We start from the raw sequence: 22,912 nt of genomic DNA, 5'->3' as shown, positions 1-22,912 counted from the left end.
AGTATCAAAATTTGTTTTGGCATCTGGGGCCTTCAGTTGCCCTGTCTTCTAACATTTATGGTGGTAAGAACACCTCAGTCTGAGAACAGGGAAGGCAAAGCTGCATTGTCTCTAACAACTGAAAGAAGCATAGGAAACTACATTTAATAACATCCATGGTATCAGACCCCGCACCAGAGGCTAACCAGTTCTATGGCAGACCAACAGAATCAGTGCCTGGAGTGCTTAAAGATTTTTCTTTTTTTTCCTCCCAACTGTTCCATTTCAGCTGCTATCAGATCTTCCACTATAACCACCTTTGGTATTATCTCCATTGAACTGCAGCATGTTTTTATTACCTGTGTTCTTCACAGACACATTTTTCTTTACTACTCTGAGCTTGTGAGAGGTTTTCCCTTTCCTAGATATCAAAGACCAAAAAAAGTAGGAACCTTTTTTAACAAAATGAAAGAAAGGAAAAAAACCTTAGTCTCAGATCAGGTGAATTAAGTAATGATTGATGGCATCACACACACACATACATATATATACATATATATATACACATACACACACACACACAAAAAAAATAGAACCTACCCATACAGACTGCTATGATCAGAAGGAGGAGTCATTGCTTTCTCTGAGGCTCAGAAATAATCCCATTTTCAAAATCAGATATAATTACAGTTTTTCAAAGAAATCTTTTATGTTAAGCCTGTAAACTTTACAAAAATAACTTACTGCCTTGACAATAAACACACTGCAAATATATGGAGAATACACTGCTATATTTCAGTAGTATTCTTCTAAAATTCACCAAACACCAAGAAAATCAGTTTTAACAGACAAGCAGAAAAAAAACTTTCATCAATTCATTTTCAGCAATACCTTTTATATAGATACATACTCATACACAAGCACGTATGTTTGTATACCTGTACACCCATATGGATTTACATACACACGAAATTTCTATATAAAACCAAAGCTTATTATTTTTAATAGTATCTTATATATTTAAGCAGTCCGCATTCAAAGATTTTGAAACATTGCAGGACACTACTCATAGAATTATATCCACTTAGTACAGCACTGAATTTTGGAAAGCCTGACATCTTATAGATACTTTTATACCACAAGTAAGCCTTTTCAGGCCCTCCATTGAAGTTTAACAATCCAGAGCACTGCAACTAAAATAATCCCCAAGCCTTGTGAATGAAATTGAATAAAATCAAGATGCTAGCTATCCTAATATGAACTTCAGTCTCATTCAAAATTTTAAGTGTGCACTGCAGAATAAATAACTTACACACTCCTGATCCTGACTGTTCGCTTGTAATTATACTAATTATTCCCTCACATAAACTTTTGTCTAGAGCCAACAGGTCATGGTCTAACAAAGAACGACAGATATTTGGGGGTGTTGCAGCATTAACACCACAATTTGTAAATCTGGTCAATTTAGAAATGTTAAAGAAATCAAGCCTACCGTGAGTGGGTGTTTTTTCTCTTCTCCGCACTCCTGTAGCTCTGCTTCTCTCATAGTCAGAGCCCACAGGGTGGCCTTCACCTTCAATTAAGGTGTAGTATTTCCCACTTTCATGCTCCAGAAAATAGCTTGGAGACTCAGAGCCTTTCATTCCAGACTTTCCAAATTTGCTGATGTCATCACAAGACATTATTCCAATTTCATCCCTAAAAACAGTAAACCAGAAGCTTATGGAGAAATTAACAATTTTATGATAAAACTAAAGTACACAACTGTTTCTCCTAAACACTACAAATGAAAAGTCCTGGAATTGAAATGTGTGAACTTTCATGAAAGTGATTCAATTCAACAAATGTAAATTAATGAAATCATAATTAGGTTCCATTTTAACTGTAAGACAAACATAGTTATTCAGGAGTTTTCTAGTAATTGTAAGGGAGCATAAGGAATTGGTATAACATGAGAGGGCAAGGGTTTTCCTTGCAGAAATGCCTGCTTTAGAATAAGATACAAGTGGTCACATAAAAGTAAATAAAACTAAATGATTGAAGACTTCTTTAAATGCTTTCTTGGTTTAGGACTAAACCCAGGTTTTGCTCAACTGGTATCTAGCTAAGTGAAAGTTCAGTCTCTCAAAATAATGATATGCTGCTTAATGTATTTCTAGCTCTTAATTTTACTAAATATTTAGTTTGATTGTGGGGCTTTTTGTTTGTTTGTTTGTTCTTATTAATCTAGTGAAATTAAAGTTTAACATTTTATTTTTCAAAACCTCAAATTCAAACATTAGGATGTAAATACCTGGGGCCATAAAGTCCTGACACAGGAGACAGAATAAAAACATCCTGGAGTGCAGAGTTCTCCATTTTTGAGGATATGCCCATTGTACTTGTTGGTGTTGTAGAGCTGCTTGTTGGACTGGTTGGAATTACAGGCTGTAAAAAAAAAAAAGCACATGAAGAATAAATTAATGTTTTCTGGGCTACAAATAACAACAAAGTCAATGTCTGTAATTTTAAGAATCTTGATCTCTTTTTTTGCATTAGCCATTTTTTTGAATTACTGACATTTCTTCCAAAAAGATGTCTACTGAAATACTGTTTTACCAAAGAGTTCAAGACTAGTTATGAAAGAAACTGATGAAAGACCAGTACTGAAATTAATTTAAAAGCCATCTCATGGAAAAATCTGAGACTTAGAATCAAAATATGATATTTAACCAATGCAGAAAATCAATTCTATGGGGAGGAAGGACATACACTATTAAATGCCATTAATACAAAAATTAATTACAGAACCGTGGAATACTTGCACTGAATGAAAGTGTTCATAACCATAAGGGTGGTTTCAGTAGAAGATTTATTGTTAACAAGGACAGAATACCTAGATTTTTTAAAGAAAACAGAATTCATAGTCATCTATTGTTTCTTACTTTTTACTGAAGCCATAGCCGTGATGATTGTACCACGGTGAAACAAATACAGGTTCTATGGTGACTAGCAATGAAGTATAAATTGACCTAAGCAATAGATGTAAGCATCATAAATATTAAAAGTATTAATAAAGTCCGGGGGTCTTTTGGGGTTTTTTAAATTTTTGAATGCAGTTAAACCATTTTTTACTCAAATGCCATAGGGAACCTCAAGTCAATGGCTGTAAGGACTACAACCAAATATTCTGTGCAGGATACAAAGATATACACAAAGAATATTTTTCAACAAAGGTACAGTTTATGTTTATACTCAAGAAATAAGAAATATTTTTATTTAGTATTATTGTTTTTATTTAGTATTTATTTAGTATTATTGTATTTATATGAAAAATTCCCATTCAAATACAAATTTGTGCTTAAATAGATACAACTAGTTTTCTACAGGTGCAAGGAAAACCCAGTGACCTAGAACACAATGCTTTCTATCTTCTAGAGATAAACACTGAAATTATTTTTATGTGATTCAATAAGTAAAAGCAATCCTAAAACCAGAAAAGGATGTTTTTTCATGAGAATATCAGTCTGAATAGGGGTCCAAATTATACCACTCATGCTTATTGTTAAGCTTCTTATAATCTGATAAAATGTTTTCGGTTTCTTTTGTATTTTCAATATAAATAGATAAGAAGTGACTGCCAAAGACAAGAATCATTCACTACCGACTTTCTCATATCTTTGGAAATTAGGGCCTACCACCTTATACACAGTATCAACCACTACATTTAGAATACTACCACTACTTCTGCAGTTTTGGTGCGGCAGTATTAGTAAAGAGACTAAACATAAGATATTCTAGTAATCCCCCAACTTACCCGCAGCTAGATACAGTTTCCCATGGGTCAAAACACAAATTATCACCATCACAGAAAGACAAGCAAAAACTCCATTTCAGAATCAGAAAAGAAATTGCCTCTACCAAGTCTCTTGTGAATAATTTCTTTTCAATGGTTGTATATACAGCAGTCGTCAAGGTTACAGGTTAGTCAATGAAGTTGACAATAGACAAAAAAGTGTGGGGAGAGATATGACTGTTCAATTTGCCCTCAAAGAGGGTGATAGCCATTCTATTCCTGATAGATTTTTAAAAATCTAACCTTATAGCAATGTAATTTTTGCTCAATTTAATTCAATTCTTGTCCTACCCAACCCAGAAAGTGAGAACTTTCCTTTTCATACTTCTTTAATTCTTTTTCACATACTGAATACTATCTGTTTCCCCTTATTTTGTCTAGAAAACAAGAAAAAAACTAATTATTCCCTTATAGGGCTTGTTTTCTAAAACACTAATGAATTGTAGTGTGCTCTGTACTTTCTCCAACTGACTAGACTAGGTGTATCCAGTGTACACTAGGTGTACTTAGTATCCAGCTGAGATTGTACTAATACTGAATAAAGCACAATAAATATTTCACTTATCCTGTGTTTTATATTCCTATTTAAGTCTCTCAGCGTGGTGGTGCATTCCTTTCCCCTCTCCCCTGCACTGCTCTATGAGCTCAGAAATTCCAGCTAGGCCCTGAGCTTTGTGTAACGAATTGGGTGGTTAAACATCCCTCAACTGTTCCAGGAACTCCTGCATGATTAAGGCAAGGAACGGCACTGACTGTACCTGTACACGAGGCAGGTAACGAGAGCAAGAAGAACAGGATGATCCATCATTCCCCAACAGCCCTGGAGCACTCCTTATCAGGATTGTAACCCAAGTGAAATGACACCATGGTTACAGAAATTCCATGATTTTACTAATGACTAAAGCCAATCGTCTTGCGAACCTATAAACAGCAGTCTCAAGTGAGACCCTTTGAGCTCTCCTGGACCGCAGCGGGCTGCGACCAGCATCTCCCTCTGAGTGGGACACCTCTCAGAGCTTTGCAAACTCTCCAGTTTGTGAAATGTTGGAGGACCACGACCTGGGCTAAAATCCTCTCCTCCCCGAGACTCAACTCTGTCCCATTGAGAAATGCCAAGACATTTGAAGTGAGTATTTTCACAGAACTTGAGGGGAATTTTTAACTGGTATACCTTTGTATATATCTATATCTTTATGTCTGTGTGCATGCGTGTGTAAATTAATATGTAATCAAGCTATTGTTGTGATTAGCTCGCTTTGTAAATCTTAAACTAACCCATGATTAAGTGTTGCTAAAATCTTATTAATTACCTCAAACAGTGAATGAATCTCAAATTGCTGCTAAATACACATAATCCTTTAGATAAAACCCATTGACCAAGTCTGGGACTAGGATTGGATTTAGCCACACCTAGACTCCTCTCTGAGGAGTTTAGAAAGCAAGGGGGTCTATTCCGAACCTCGTGACTCAACAGGAGGATTTCTTTATTCCTTGTACCCTCTCTTTTCCTCTAGACATAAACCATTGATCAAGGCTGAGACTAAGTCTGGATTCAGCCGCACCTAAACTCCTCTTTGAGAAGTTTAGAAAGCAAGGGAGTCCATTCTGAGCCTCATGACCCAACAGCAGGGTCTTCCCTATTCTTCATCCCTCTTGTTTCTCTGCTCTCTCTCTCTGTATAAATCATTCTGAGTGTCTCTGTATAAATGATTCTGAGTTGATTCTAATTTGATTTTCCTTTGTATGTTTTAGTACGTAGTAGAGTGAACCTTGCCATCGAATTCTGTTAAGTTGCATTTTATAAACTTCTATTAAAATGGCTTTTGCCAATATCCTTGACGGTGATTCTTTAAGTGGCCTAAACCAGTCACTCACGACACTCAGTCAGGTATTTGAGTTCCTTCCAACATGACATTCAGCTTTTTGTTTACTGTAATTTCCACATTATTTGGAATTATTGGCATATTATTCAATTGCTACGTTCTTTAAAACTGCATTTGATTATTTCAAAGTAGAATACTTTACACTTGCCCCTCTTTCATTTCATTACATTTTTAGACCTTTTTTCTAGCTTTCTAAACTAATTTTTAATTACCAGCCAAGAGTCCATCGCATTTGCAGGCCCTCCTGGTTTATCACTGTGTACAAATTTAGTAAGCAGATCCTTCAGGTTGTCAGGAAAACATGGAACAAAAACACATGTATCACCTCTCTGTTGACTATTAAATGATACATCCTTTGTTTGATAGTGAACCATTATCAGCTATTTGTCAGGCAAGGTTATCCACTAATTTTCCACTCATTCAGTCTCAATTTCACCTAGTCCTTAACTCTCTATGCCATACTTACAAGAATGTAATGAGAAAAGGTATTAATATCAGAGGAAGATATACAGCTTCTCTCCTATCTACCAGGCCAGTTAACAGCTCACATAAGAGCACTAAATCTGTTTAATGATTTCTTCATAATAAATTAATGTTGTTTTTACTCATCTCTTATCTTCCAAGCGCTCGCAAACTGTCTGCGCGTATTAAGAGACTGACTTACAATTCCTGGCTCTTGCATTTCCCCTTTCCGAAGGCAAGCATTATACTTCTTGTTTTTCTAACCTTACTATAATTCAACCATCTCCCACAATTTCACAATAAATATGTTTGAAAAATAATGGTCCAAGAGTGCTTCCCCCTCTTCCCCCCCAAGGAAATACCAGCTCTTCTTGCCTTTTCAAATGGCATGCTGTAAGAGCTTATCCACTGAGTTTACAGAAATGCGTGCTCTTGAAGTTCACTTTCCCTGTATAATGGTTGTAAGTTTTTAAGAAAATACACTGCTTCATGACTGCTCTCAGATAAGCTGTCTCCTGCCTTCTCCCTCTCAGCTTTATTTATGTTCTCCACCTTCTCTATGAAAAATACCTGTCTTCAGCGCTTTCCAAGAATTTGCCAGCCATTACGTCTTTGTAACAACGCCTGTTTCTATCCCTTTCTCAAAGGATGCACCCAGTCCAAATAAACGGTATTGGGTGATTTCGCTAGTTGCTTACAAGAAACCTTCTTCACTCATGTGGCCGGGGAGTCTTTAATAAAGAGAAGAGAGCACCTGCTTTCTCCTCCTCTGTCATCACTCAGGTAATTCCAGCAAATATAATTCTTCTATGATCTGGAGCTCAGAGTGAAGGTAGCAAAGATGTATACCTTCACTCTGAGCTCCAGGTATGTCTGTGATATCAGACATGGAATTCCAGTGGTTTTAGGTATCTGCAAAACAGCATAGGGGTCTTTTAATATTATTAAAACATTAGTTTAATAAGAATATCTAATAGAATATTTTAGTATTATACCAAAGCCAAAAAAGTAATTTTAATAAATAGTAAATATCATATCAACTAGGGCTATCAATTAAACAGACATAGTCAATTCTTTAAGTCTTATATCTCAATTCCAACAAAATTACTTAAAGTGAGTATACTGACTGTGTGTGTACAAATGAATGTTTGCCTAAGTGTGTGCAAACACATACACAGGTGAAAAAAAAATCCCAAGGAAAACACATTCGTTTGTAGAGGACTTCTGAAAAGTGACACTTAAGGTATCTGCTGTTATGTTATTCAAAGCTTTTAATGAGAATAGCTAATTATCAGTAAAACCATTAAGCAATGCTGAAATACCAGAATAAAAATGAAAGACACAAGGTAAATTCAGAACTCATCAGAAATAAACAATTGTTTGCCAAACAGAAAAATGCCAGCGGTTTCAGAAACAAAATACATTGCTGTGATTCTGTTTTGCAAATATTGGGGATAATTAAATATTGCATCTCTTTAAAAAGGGCTGTTCAAACCAACAAACATATGACCCCCGTGCATCCTGCAAAAAACAGCAGGACAAGATGCAGGAAGCTGGTAAAGCCCGGTGGTACAGCAACAAGAGGCTTGAACATGGACATCCCTTACCTTTTGAGGGGGTATGAAGATTAAGGATGGGGTACTGAGTCTCTGCTTTCTCCCTTGAAGGAATAAACTCAATCCCCAGAATTCCCCTGATGGGTGAATTCACAGAAAACACACAGGCGTCACTCTTCTACATGGATTGCCTGCGGTAAGGGAAAATGGGGCTTTGTAACTGCGTATCACCCTATAAATTCCTACAGTGTGTATTTTTTGTCAGAATAGATTAATTCATGCTAGTGATACAGATGACCAATTGCTTATTGGACAAGCTGCCATTCAGAAAAATTAAATGTTCAACAATACAAATACTACTCACAATTAGAAACAGAACTCTCAATATTGTTGAGTATTTTTCACATACTGGTAAATTGGTATAGCTGTGCTGTAAAACAGCAGGTACGTTCACAGCGTTTTCAAGTCTTGTGGATTTTTACTGTTTTGAAACTTGAAATATATACCTTTTTTGATGCGTAAATAATAATTTTTGTCCTCAGAATAAGAGAATACAATGAAATACATATGAATATGACAGAAGTCAATAAAAACATGAGTGGCATTAAGACGAAAAGGAAATGACTGTTGACCATCTCCTCTGATACAAGATATTTAAAAGAACAGAACACAACATTCGTACTTGCTGCATTTTCTTTGTCGGAGGTGTTACAAGTCTCTCCTTGCCTAAGATATTTCTCACTGAGATAGTGAAGTAAATGGGCAGCACATAATTTCAGAGTTCGTCTGAGCAATTCTAGCAGGGTACAGTACCTGAACTATGAACTCTGAACTAACTTGAGTGATATACAAGAAGCGGTATACACCAACTTGTTATTTTCCTTCTTTCACTCTGCAAGCATCTCTTCTCATAATGCTATAGAATGTCTCTTTTGTACAAAGCAACATCTCTCCAAATTCATATGGTTTTCAAAATCTGGAACAAGCTACGTAGCTAGAATTATTCTGAAGACACTTATCAAGTTGCAGAGCATAACATGTATTTTCTAATACTAAGGAATTATTATAAAATTGTCACCGTTGACGTAAGCTTTAATACTCTTATCACCTGACAGATTCTATATCTCAAGCTAAATAATATAAAGTTTAATGTTCTGGATCAAGTAGTTGTAACAGGAAGGATTATTCCAATTGACAATTTCTGCAAATAAAAAAAAAAATACAACAAACGTATTTTATTCGAATGAAGTTGCCGGTGCACTCACTTTTATAAAAAACAGAGCACTATTTGCCGTTGCAGATGAAAGAACCAATTTATATTGTGTGGGAAGATAATCAGAGAGTTTAAAAATGAAAATAGTCTTCTAATATCACATAATGCCAACTAGAGAAAAATGAAAAAATTGTATGACTGACATGTTGTCTCACTGAAAGATAATTGTAGCATAGAACTGCAGCATATGTTAATATTCTGCTGTTGTTAATTAAGCATCAAGGGAAACTATATACAGCAAAGGAATACTACAACAAGACCAAGAAATAAATTTTATAAGGATTCACAGATTCTGTGTCATTAATAATTCATAAATTAACTATGTGGTACAATTTTAAACATTATTATTGTGGAAAAAATATTAATAACACCTATAAGTGCCTTAAGCAGTAATAGAAAACATGACAACTTTTATTTAAAAAATTCCTGCTGCGTACCAACCCGAGTTAACAAATATTATTTCTGGCCTCTGAATTTCAAGTTCTTAGATCCTACTTCCTTTGTTCCTTCCCTAATTATGTACTGCCTTTGTTTTGGTATTTTTACCAACGCTAAATTAGAATGGAAGAATTGCTCTGCATGTGTTATTTTTTATGGTGCGTTACATATATCCATAAATGTATCCATATATGTAACACACCATGACAAATAACACATGCAGAGCGATGTATATAGATCCATATATGTAACACACCATGAAATATAACACATCCATATAGATGATCCTTTTTCTGTGACAGTCTGACATTTGCTGAATTGTTTTCAGTTTTGATCTCCTTTAACCGAGATCTTTTCTACAGATTGTTGCTTAACTGGTCACTCCATATCCTACATTCACGCAGCTCGTTACTTTTGTCTAAGTATAAAACCTTCTGCCTATGCTGAATGTACTCTGCTTGTTTCTGAAAGTCTGTCAATAGCATCTGACAGCCTCTCTTCTGTGAGAGCCAATTTAATCCATTAGTGGTATAAAACTCCAGAAAAACAAAACCAGAAGCCTTCCTACCAATTCAACGAACTAAACTGATCTAGAGAGTCTCAACAATGCCAACGTCAAACAAAGACGAGGACATTCTGCAGCCAAGAACAGGGAGAGGGAAGTGAGATCACTGCTTTCCAGCAGCATCAAGCTGTTATGTCAGCTGTCCAGGAAACACAATCTTGAAATCTAATCACGCTAGTTCCAAGTCATTAATGACAATAATAAATAATACTAGATCCAGGTGAGAACTGTAGGAAACAGACAAACCAAAAAACTATGTCCTGAAATGTATCCAGGTCCTAATACTTCAGCTTGCCTCTGTGGCATGAACACTGAAGACGACTTAAAGATGCTAAAGAAGACCTAAAGTTGGTTTTCAACATCTTATTACAAAATCTACTCTTAAGAAGTAACACTGGCAATGCTCTTTTTATTTTCCAAAGTGATTTATATTTTTATTTAAATCCCTCACTGCACTGTACTCTGATATAGAAGAAACATATCCTGGTGAGAATGACACTTATTGCACCCTTTGATCCTCAGGGGCTCTTGTGTTCTGGGTCATCAAGGAGAGGACACATCACAAAAATAGAAACTGTTCATAATTCCACAAAAACAGCTTGGTGCACTTCCACTCATCTGGCTACCATGACAAAGGTTGGCATGTTTTGTGGAAAATACCATGCCATGTATACAGTACATAGTGTTTTCACAACGACAAAACTTCCAGAACTAGTGCTGCTTGTGAATTATGATACTTTAATGTACTAACATAAAGAGAGGATCTCTACGGAAGCCCTGTTGCAAATGCAATTTCCATTTTGCTGCCTTTGGAGGCTTCATATGAAGTTCACAAGTAGATAGATACACAATCATCTTTCTAGAATGAAGAATGTTATTCCTGCACCCTCATAACAGAAATATCTGAAGAGTTCTGAATCTCCTCTGGGTGTCACAATGCCCCTTTCCTCTCCCCCATAGGTAGTCACAGAGAAAAGAACGATGGCACTAAACCCAAGTGTCAGCACTCCTGAGCTGCAAGGATTACACAAACTCCTTAAGTGAAGCAGCCGTGTAGGATTTAGGCACTTTGAGGAATGAAAGATTCAAGAAGTGCCAGGCAGGAAGGAAATTTGCCTGGGTGGGCTTGAAGGGTTTGCTTTGTTTCGTTAACTTAAAAATTATTCAGGTATCATGTGATACAAACAAAACAACTCTGTGAAGCTTCCACATTGTGAAAGTGCATAAACTTATTATAGAATGTTATATATTATTAAAGATAAACATGCATAGTTACTAACTTACTCTGAAAACATCCCTTTAACATTTTGAGTTCAGTCTTTTTACTGTGAGTCAGTTTCTACTACATATGTTGATGCTGTAGGAAGAATCGGCTCTGATGTTCACAATTGATTTTTTTCATATCAACAGGTTTTCAAGGAATAAGTATGCAGAAAATATTAGAGGTTGTATTAGCATTGCTACCAAAACCTCAATCTTGATGGGCAGTGTGGAACAGAAGTGGTCTTTTCTTGAAATTTAAAAGGTCTGACACACTTGATTGCAAACAAGCAGTTTTGACTGTGAAATAATGGAAACAGGGAGGCAATGTTGCATCTGTGGTCAAAGCAAGCTACTGAACCTCAGGCTGCCTTGTTCTTCAGTAACACTATTTGTAAATGTTCTTTCCTTCCATGAGTTCCTGTGGCTCCCAACCTCACAAAAAAATGGAGGAGAACAATCTTATCGACACGTACATTATTGCCACACAAACTTTTCTCAGCACCCTATTTCAAAGGAATCTGGGACTTTTTTGAGTCTCCAGTTACTTTTATTGCAAGGAAAAAATTCTAGCGTTTTCTCTTGAATAGAGTAAAGGATTTACCATGACACCAGCATTGCAACAGCCTTCTTACCTGAAGTGCAAGAGGCTTCCACCTCACATTCTTCAGAAGGGCAGGAGCAGAAACCAGGGTATTCTGAGGACGTTTTTTCAAGGTTAAAATCACTCCATTTGGGTCTTCCCGCAATGCATTTACTAGGTTCTTTAACTGCCAGCCAACCTAAGGAAAAATTCCGTAATTGAATTTTGAAAGCTTTCTGTTTAACTTTAAATGTGAAGGAAGTCTTCTATTAACTGAAAAGGTCTATTACAGCCTACTCTTGGCAAACATAAGCAGTTTTTACAAACTGTGCCTGATTACTTCTGTTGGACTGAAATGATGCTGCTGAAGCTGGATTTTTTTTTTTTAAGCTACGTTTCTCAACAAAATAAGGCATAAGTGAACACTGTCTCCCTTTTAATAATTTGTGCGATCACTGTACATTTTAAATCAAATTATGAGGACTAGCAGTCATGAAATAATTTTAATCTGGATCCTTAGTTGAAACATTCACTGCTGAGGAGGAAGACAGACTATGCTATAGCAACATATGTAACATATAAGTAACAGCTTTAAGATCCTAACTGAAGATAAATGATCATTTACTTGATTTAGCTATATAGCTCCTGGATAGAGCTGAGTAATTCAAGTTACTATAAATTGTAAACATAGCCATAAAAAAGAACATTGCTAGTACTGAAAGGATTTTATACCTGCCTCTCAAAAAGCTACTTAGAGACATTTCTTAATCTTCTTGTTTATTTAAATAGGAATTTGCCATTAACTGTTTATACATTAAAACAAAAAATGTATTTTTATGAGATTTTTTTAAAATGAATGTTTACACCATCGTATTATCCTGAATGGTTGAAGAGGTTTTAAAACTGAATAACAATATAAATGACAGTATATAAAGATGTTTATGGTAAAAGTAGTTTCTTACACACATTTAAGTGCTGCTGAATTTCTATCCATATTTCCACAGGCACACGAGAAAAAAAAAAAAGGGGTATCAAAACAGTCAGATATGTAAATTCAAGACTGAAAGGGAAATTCATAAAAATTCACATTTTTCTAAACCTAAACCAATCTTTCTTCCAAGTTAAGCCACTGAAATCAGTGGAATTGTACTAGTTTAAATAAGAGAATAAATTTGGCTCTATTCAGCAGTCCTTTCCTACATGCAACTTATGTATTAGCTTGTTCACTATGAATAAAAAAAGGAATTCCTACCACTTAGCACTTCACAGTGAATTATTATTAAAGTTGGTTTGCCTAATTTCCCAAGTAACACTACTATTGAAGAAGTTTCTTGTAATATTACAGTCTCAAAAAATGTATCCTATGTCTTACCCAAATTAATACCGGCAGACAGAAATATATTGCAATGCTTACAGGATTTGCTAACATTCACTTCTAAAGCTTGTATTGTTGTTAATATACTTGTGACCTCATCTAGATAACCAGGCTTACACCACAAATGTTGAAATTTGCCTCTCTTTCACTGGCGTCAGAAAAATGGTACGACTAAGCAGACTCTTACTCACACCTAACCTTACCCCTGGGTCCCAAGGGCTAAGCTATTGCCTCCATTTAGTCTCACCTTTCATTTTCAGGAATTATACCAAGAACCTTGCTGAAGTAACTCAAATTACAAGAACTAGTCTACCTAGAAAGGAATTACTGGAAGGAGTAACCACTTGCAAGTGACAGGTTACTGGTTCACATTCAGCTCTGGGAAACAGCAAGGCATGCGTAAGTATTTACGGGGAGGACTTTGGAGGATTTTCCTAGCCTTACTTATTTGCATCTTCTCCTATTCACACATGATTTCCAGATTTCCACTCAAGGAAAGTGAATAGGTGCAGGATAGACTCTCCACTTTTAAAAATCACATCCTTTTTAAAACATCACTTAAGTGAGTCAGGTTTTAATTTGAACAGTGATGGTTACTTTCTACCCACAGTTCTGCTAAACAAAGCAGTATGGATCCAATCCGGCACAGCACATTTTTTCAAAAGTCAATTTCTTTCACAGAAAAGCTGAGCCCCAGCACCTCTAAAAGTGCCTGTATTAGACTCTTCCCTCCATTTTTGATTCCAAACATGGCAGATTTTTACAGTAGCAATAAATGACCATAGTAAAGACCTGTCATAAGTGTTATAATCTTAAACCCTAGCATCAAACTGCCTGTACTGAACAGGAATTAGAATGCTGTGGTCGTGCAGCAGTTCTCCAGACACAAACCTTACTGAGGGCAAATTGCAGCAGCCTTGAAGTGAACATTTAAGAATGAAAAGCTTGAGGAATACAAGAGGAGTACCTGAACAAGCACATGCAAGCATGAAGTGCCAATATATTTGCTATGCTTTTTGACTACTTTTGACCTGTCAGAGTTCACTATAACACTTTAATCATCATTGCTCTTCTGACTAAAGTGTGTATTCCCACTGCTATTAAAAAACAGGAAGAAAAAAAAGAAAAAGATTTAGGTGTTCAGCATCAGAGCAGTCTACATATATCACCATATTATATCAGGTATAGTTTATAATTACTTCCTCTTAGAGGAAGATACTATCTGATTACACATGGAGGTGGAGGGAAAATAATAAAGGCAACCTTGAAGAGATTTCAATTAAAATCCTCTTATAAGGGCTGAAGAGAAGTTAAGATATAAACTGTAAGGTTCTAGCCTGTCTCCACAGCAGGCCGAAGCCAGGATCCCGAGTGTGAACATTCAGCTTGGAAAGAACCACAATATATGTCGCAATTCTAAAAAGGATTTTGATAGCTTTTTTAAATTCTATTCTATTTTTAATGTTGCTGTTCTACTGAAAACTTTCTAAAAATGCACTGGCCACAGGAAACCAGAAAATGGTAGTAATTATAAACGGGCCACAGCCAAATAAATGCAAATACGTCAACTTGCATTCCAAATGAACTCTTCTAGTTTATTCTTTGTTTATAAAATGACAGAGGCTATATATACACACACTTTTAACTCAATTATAGAATTAAAAATGAACTATTTTTGATTTTTATAGATTGATTTAATTTTCAGAATGCTGAAATCTTTAGAGTTCCATGAGCTCCTTTTAGAAAAGACTGATAAATAATTAAGTTAATGATAAATTATTCCAATGAGAACCTTAATGACAAAACCATTAAATACCAAGATCTATTAGAGAACAGTCTGCAGTCATTACTATTAGGCTATGATAAAATGGTCCTAGGAATTTGGACATGTTATTATAAATTGTAGTACTAAAAATATCTTTGAAAAAATAGAAGTCATTAGAGTGGATTAAAAATTTTAGTTGAAAACCAGTCCTTGAGACAGATTTTGACATTTATTCTTAAAGAATCAGTCTTTAATAGCAATTACTAGCTTCTAGCTATGGTGAGATGTATTCAGCAAATGTATTTGCTCTTTGAATATTTTTAGCATATACATTCAGTTAATCAGATTCTACAATATGGGTTAAGATATTTCACTCAGTAATGAAAGTTAACATTAAAATTAGACTAATGAAGAAAAAAAAAGACTAATGCGATACTTTTTTTATTTTCCTGAATAAATGAAATTGGAGCAATTAGGATACCCATTACATTCAAATCAACAAATTCAGAAGGGCATTATTATGTCACTTTTGCACAGCATAGGAAAGCTCTAGTCATGGTGCACTGTCCTCTGCTAAACATATTTGCATATTGAAATACAGTGCACTATTTTTTGTCTCTTTATAAACTGGGCCTACAAAACCTAGAATGTGGAAAGCCACATGCCTGCTATTGTCTTACTTCGTAATGCAAAGGAAAACCAAAATACAGTCAGATGCCAGCAATGAGAATTGTTACCAGTGATATACACAGAGTTTGTAAAAAGATTTGAATCACCGAAACTTTGATACTTACTGGCTTAAAAATGATTGACTTCTTAATTTTAGCCGAAAAAAAGATTTTTTAAATTTAGATGCTAAATATGGAAGAAACCTAGAGGAATGCAAAACAACTGACTGAAAATGGTAAAAGGCAGGCAGGAGTTTAAGATTTTGGTGGTTTACACTTAGGATCACTCTAATCAATAATTTTTATTGGTTTGTACATCCTCAGTGTGGAAAGAAGGTCTCCAGGGAAAAAATTGTGTGCTACTGTCTATGTTAAAGGATTTGTTAGTTTTCACATAGAAAGTACAAGCCAGATAATTAGTAGAAACTGCAAAATATAGCAACTTTAAAAATAACAGTTCCAAAAATACTAATCCCTACGATATTAAATTTCTTTACCACAAGCAATTTAAATATCCACAATGCTGTAGTAATTTTGTATATCTAAACCTGGTAATTTTGTAGCTGGGACTGCATAACTAATATGTTCAGAAAAAGAAAACTCACCTTCACTAACCTACAGTAAACTAGTTTGTTTTCTAGTTCTCCAATATCTTCTGTAAAGTCTCTCTGTATTGACTTTGTTCCTTCTCATTTAGAAGATCTACACTTGTATGAATGGGATTTGGAATGCATACAACCAGCAACAGGGATTTCGGCATTTTTATAAACCCAAACTCTGTTCATGCTGGACAAGTACCTTTTCTCATTTTTTAAAATAAAGGCTACCTGGCCAATGATGACTTACTAATGATCTGTATGAAAAAGAAACTAATACAAAAAATCCTTAATTTTATAGACACACACACAAAAAAAGACTGAAGAAAACAGAAACCAGTGTATTTGTGGATGACTGCACAGGCAGTAAGTGCATGATATATTTACCTATTAAAAGGAACTGAAAAAACAGCTGGACTGTTGAACATGATTGTGCTTATCAAAGGATTCCAGTAGTCAAAAGCAGCACAACAGTTATTCACCTCCATGCCAATTTCTTCAAAACTTCATATATATTTGTTATGGTACGAAGTTAGAAGACTCAGCTCAGATAGTGGAACTAGGAGTGTATAGTGGATAGAATACCTGTATTCTTCTCTCTGCTGTTCCTGAAAATTCTGGGCATAAAGCAGAAGTGTGGTTCCTCAGTTCCTTCATTGCCTTATCAAACCCCAAATATCTATCAGGACTCTGAAGAATGAAAAAGTTCTAAGAAATACAGAAATACAGAGTGCACCTCACAGAAGGAAGATAGGTTACACCTGAACTTGTTTGAGAGACTTGTGCATATTCTACTCACTGTATCATATGCCAGCTTTAATCTTACCTAGGATGGAGAGAGGCAGAGCTATAACTAAACAGGAATTTTAGAACTACCTTTTTAGGCATTTGATCTGGAAATCAATTGTACAGAATAATATTTTCTAAATATTTAGAACATACTATATTGCACACCACCTGAAAACAAGTAATTCTGCTTTGACTGCAGTAACCCTTACATGAACCAGGACAGATGTTTCCCCTCAAGGCTCGTCAAATACATAAGCAAAGCCATCTGGTTACTTACTTGAACCTCATGAGTACAACCTCTCTTCATATTTGCGTTAAAAAAAAAAAAAGAAGGCCTGTGTAAACTCAACTTTTTGTTAAGGAAACAGACTATCATCCTTTTGTATTTTAAGTCTGTAATTCACTTTGCCTCATTAGGGTATTAATCAAGGGAATTCGTTTGATTAACATGGAAATCAGAAATTACTATTAGACAAAAATGTGCTGGAAGATCATAAGACCACTTTTTGTCATTGAATGGGAAGCCTGTCATTAACATCTATAGCTGATTCAATCTTCTTATTAATATCCTAACTGTTACTAACAATAATTGATGATGGAAAACCAAATGTTCTCCAATTATCTTACATAGTTATTTTCATCAACTAATGGAGAAATACAGCAAGATTCCAAGAAGATGCAAAATCTGCTACTGGAAGACATGCATTACTAAACCTTTTTGAAAGGCAGAATCCTGAGAATAAGTAACATGTGGCAATTTGTTTGGAAACAGAATGACATCTTTTGGGGGAAAGACGTTGTAATTCTCATGACATCTCCCCTTCAGCTTTTGTCTTTCCTTTTCCTACTTGTATTTGACAACACACAGCGTGCTGAAACACAGATGGTATGACCTGGCACTACATTTACCTCCATCTAAAATGAGCTCTCATCAAGACTCAAATTTACAATTCAACAAACATACATCTAGGATATTAATTCAATAACTATCTTAACACCAATAAATTACTGCTGAAATTATTTCATTGTGCCAGGGCTCTTGACACACTTAATTTAATTATGTAATTTGACAATGAACAGTATGAAAAGGTATTAGGCTGCTGATCATGTATTTACATAGCATTCATCATTCCAAAGAATAACCTTATCAAGTATGAAAATGCAACTACATTAGTTAAAAACCACAGCTATTTAGAGATAACGTAACAAACACCTTACACAGCAAAGCAAAGGTGTTAGAACTGCAAAAGCCCTTCTAGGCAACTACATCCATTTGTTTACTCTTCTACGTAGCTGCAGTCAACAATAACATAATAATTTTCATCAGTCCTTCAATCACCATCCTAGGCAGACCTCTTTCAAATTCTACCACAGATTTACTTACAGATGTTTGTATAGATGCTTGCTCTTGCACAACATTCGTTTTTACCTTAAAGAATTATTTCTCTTTCTGGTCTTTATAGCATCTGTCTGTTAAAAAAGAGGAATTCCACCTCAGACCTAGCTGGCTGGGTTAACCAAATTGAAGTCCTTAAAACAATTCTCTTCATATGAGACAGATGATACATTTTCTTTTTTCCTATTATATTTTTTTAATGTTCATATGTAACTTCACACCTTTGATGACTGTAAATGACCTGAACATCACAGTATTTCAGACAAGATATTACCAATGTCAAGACAAGGGCATTAAAACTATTTCTCCTAGAAACATGTTCCTGACTAATTCCAAGTTAATCTTTGCCATTTTCAGTCACATCACCTCTATGGCGCTCAGTTGATTTGGGATTAATTACTACATTCTGACTTCTGGAGTCTTGCCAGTTGCTCCTGAGAAACACCTAGCTTTCAACAGGAATTACTAAAAGCATTATTATTGCTCACTGTTCTATTAAATGACCTTCAAAAAAAAAGTTTTCAGTTTTCTGAAAAGTCAGTTTTCCCTAGTTTATCAAACACTATTCTATACAGAAGTAGAGCAAATATTTTACAGATGGTCAGGCAGCTAGATCAATACTTGTTTGGATCTGCAATGTTTCTGTTGTCTGAAAAATTATCAAAGATAGAACATTAACACAATTTACTTTTCATAAATATATGCTGCATTTCAAATCTTGCATAGTATTGACTAGTAAATTTTGCCCCTTCTTACGTTTCCCCAGCATACAATGTTATCCTAAAGCAGACAACTCATTAAAAATCCTTGCTTAGTGCTTTGCAAATGAGAATTTCAGTCTCTTCAGTAAGCTGAGATGTAGGTGATTTGGCATTAAATTACCCAACTTTGCTTCCATCCTGAATATGTATATACCTATATATTTGTTGTGACTGGTTTTCTTCTCTTTGCTCTATGTTCAATACTATCCTAGTTATGGAAAATTGAAAGAAACAAGTGTTTCTTGGATAGCGACTATCTCAGCTTTAATTTTACCCTCCTTTCACTGCATGACAGTCCCAATTCTCTGAGTAAAGAATCATGTCCCATATATAAAATAACTTAAAAAAAAGACAATATGAAATTTCAACTGAGCAGCAGCAAATATACTATCCATGGAATCTAAGGTGTAATTATTAATTTTGCAAAAAAATAAATGTACAGTGGCATATTCAGCACTTCAGTATAATTTTATATGAGAGGAAGTAAAAATCTACAAGGCACTGGCAGAACTGCTACCTGTTGTTACTGTAGGGAAAAATAGAGAGTGTGGCAGTAATTTAGAATATACTTAACTTATTTTTAAAGTTTCTTATGCTGTTTTATTAAAATCTAATAAGCAAGAAGGACAAGCAGAAAAGCAAATAAGGAAATTGGGTAATGGTTAAATTAACAGCCGGTGGTGAATTGCCTGATTTAATTAATTTCTTGCCTAAAGTACTATTAGTTTTTCTTTGATCTTTATAATTGTATTACAGAGTGTTCCTTGGTTAGACCAGATTCCACGTAGTAAGTCTTTTATTGCTAACTCTTTCAACTGTTGCATTATACAATTTGTAAGCTGTTTTCCTTTGATACTTTCTGAACTTTTTTTTTAACTCTCAACTACTTTGAAGAGTTATTTGTAAAGTAAAGAAAAACAAGTGGTCGTGTTTTGTTAATATTTTTAAAGTATTTGTTAATATAACTGGTTTCAGGAAAAAAGTATTAATATAGCTACTTAATACAGATAATGCTTTATATAAAAATAGTATCTTAATTGTAGGTAATAAGAATAATTTTGAAAACACACAGCCAAAATATTCTAGCCACATCAATCCGAAAATGCTTAACTCCACACACCCAGCAATTCAATGGGACTGACATTGTCAGCATACTTAATCCTCTGCTATAGCTATACAACCCCAGAGAAGTGCCTCCAGGATTAGAAATGCCATTATCTGTGCTGACTTCACTCGAATGCAGGGACAGGACAGTACAACTGTTTCCAAGTCTACATCTTCTTAAACCTGTTCAAAAGCTTACTCCTCTCTCAGTTTCAAAACTGATAATGATTCGTCTCTTAAAATGGACTTCCTGATGGAAAGAGTCAAACTTAAACTGAAATTACAGTTTTTGTTTTTAAAGGAAAAAAATCAAATAAAAGTGTCCTCTTAGTTTCATTTTTGCCGATGTATGAATGAAAAATGAACACAAGCCTTTTAAAGAGAGTAAACAGCTAGTTGGTAATGGCTACATTAATGTAGCCGCATTTGTACTATTTTAGCGCAGGAGTACTGCCCCACCCATGAACGACTGCTTTCACTGTACAGCTCTGTAACTCAATGTTAAATATGCGAAGTATTACAGTCGGGAATTTAAAGAGGTTGTTGAGGAGGGTCATGCATTAGGATGACAAACTGGAAGTGCTCAAATTATCTAGCTTACCAAAAAAAAAAAAAGTGAAGAGGTAATTTGATTGCATCCTGAAAATACCTAAGTGAGAAACCTGCTCTCCAATCTAATAGATAAAAATATACCAAGATCAAAGGACTGGAAGCTTGTGCCAGACAAATGTAGACTACAAATAAAATGACAATTTTTTTTCCCGGCAATGAGAATACTTAACTACTGAAACAATTTATTACAGGTTGTGGGAACATCGATGAAAGTTTTAAAACTGAAATGATCTTATGAAACGAGCAAATACGAATTTCTCTAGAAAATACATTGGCCTAGTTCAGTCAAAACCAGATTAAATGATGCCAGTAGTCAGTTATAGGATTGGAATCTCTAAAGAGAGATCCATACTTTCTCTAATCAGGAAAGTATTTTCACAAGTGGCAATACAAAATGACTATATGTATTCATCTTCAGAACAGATCCTTTCAAAACACATTGTGTTGAATGGGATTTATATTTGATAGACTACCAAAATGCTACAGAAACTTCAATCTTAAGAAAATGTCTTTGTTAAGGCAACAAAGATGAAATCTGTGGGATGCAGAATCTCTGAAGCATACAAATATCTGAAGTACATTTCTGCATCTTTACATTGTGTATACTTTTTATGAAAGCATGGAGCCTCTCTTACCAATGAACAGGTAAAAGTAGGAATAAGAAATAGCACTAAGACGTGTATTTTTATCACCTAGGCTTTTAATGCTTTAAGCAGTCTCTGTGGAAAACTAACATGAGATTGGAGACCATGGATTTCACCGGATACATATATTGTAAATAATTTTATACTATCTATCTTGAAAATTCTGCAACAACCCAGGAAGTATTTAGGATACGAAATGAAATAATTTGCCTCTTCACAGGGCAATGCTAAATGCTTCATATGAAGTAAGTTGAACAGAATGATACATTAGAGAAATAAAGAAACACTCCACTTCTTTCAGCTCCAGAACAAGGAAAAGGGAAAAGGCAAGCCATCATAACTGGTTATAAATCAATGCAAACTTTTGCTGCAATTTTATTTTAGAGGGAATGAAGATGTGACATTTGACTTTAAAAAGTGGATAAAATATTGAATAAAAGTTTTGCAGAGAGGCAGAAAGAAGCAAGCATTTAATCTCCAGTCCAGAAACCAAACTAATGGTAGAAATAGCACTACCAACTACCAGGCAAGAAAAACAGCCGGAGAATATCGCGAGAGAAGTACAAAGCAGCTGAACAAGCACACTTCGGCTAGATATAATTTCAAACTGCTTTGTATTTTTCTCTTTTACAATTTTACTTCTACTAACACTTGCTTTTGCTAAACTGTGGAGTCAAAGGCTGGTATGAGGAAGCGTTGGGGTCTAGCAAGGACTCCGTGCAGGCACAAATCCATGCTCCTCTACTTGGTGAGCAACAGCTTACAGCTCTGGAAAACCTGTAAGACCACCACAGATATGCAAACCTCTCTTTTATAAGGTTACTCAGCTACCCACCTCCCCACACTCCCCCAAATGGGTTACACCTCATTTTATGAGGTGGTCTTGCTAGTATTAAAAAATTGATTACATGGAAATTTAATGAGCTGTGCCTTTGAATTATTCTAGACCACTAATGGAAATAATGATAATTATAAGCAAGATACTGATCATGACAACTTGTGATAACTTGTGTGAAGAAGTAGTTCGCAGCAAGACATACTAGAAGTGACTTGACTTAAAGGGCACACTTGAAGATCAAAGGGATACTTAAAACATTAAAACTTCCAATCCATGAGGGGAAGAGAGTTGGACATGTACCTCTAAAACATGCCAACACTCAATATTACTGTCTGACTTTCCAAAGTCACAGTTAAGAACAGAATGAGACTTTCCCAGCCTTTTCAAATGAAGAATAAATTTCCCAATGAAACAGCTTGCCACTTATCTCTTTCCTTAGCTTGTAATAAACTTCAGAATGAATAATAGTTTTTAGAAAAAGGTATTTTTTAGGAAAAGGTATTTTATACCACTTGATTCAGCTGTTGGTA

At 35.1% G+C, this 22,912-nt stretch overlaps 1 protein-coding gene across 1 annotated transcript in view; it reads right to left on the bottom strand.

Annotated features, from left to right (window-relative positions):
• LOC104252946 (connector enhancer of kinase suppressor of ras 2) overlaps positions 1 to 22,912 on the bottom strand; it is a 209,188-nt gene that overhangs the window by 55,865 nt on the left and 130,411 nt on the right. The window contains exons 9-12 of the mRNA XM_059824361.1: positions 11,887 to 12,033; positions 2,273 to 2,406; positions 1,472 to 1,677; positions 339 to 395 (exon numbers count right to left, since the gene is read on the bottom strand). Of these exons, the coding sequence (XP_059680344.1) occupies positions 339 to 395; positions 1,472 to 1,677; positions 2,273 to 2,406; positions 11,887 to 12,033 (544 nt within the window). The remainder of the gene's footprint in view (positions 1 to 338; positions 396 to 1,471; positions 1,678 to 2,272; positions 2,407 to 11,886; positions 12,034 to 22,912) is intronic.

The sequence above is a fragment of the Gavia stellata genome, chromosome 14, assembly GCF_030936135.1.
Source record: "Gavia stellata isolate bGavSte3 chromosome 14, bGavSte3.hap2, whole genome shotgun sequence".
In the NCBI taxonomy this organism is placed as follows: domain Eukaryota; kingdom Metazoa; phylum Chordata; class Aves; order Gaviiformes; family Gaviidae; genus Gavia; species Gavia stellata.
This window is presented reverse-complemented; position numbering and strand designations above follow the sequence as displayed.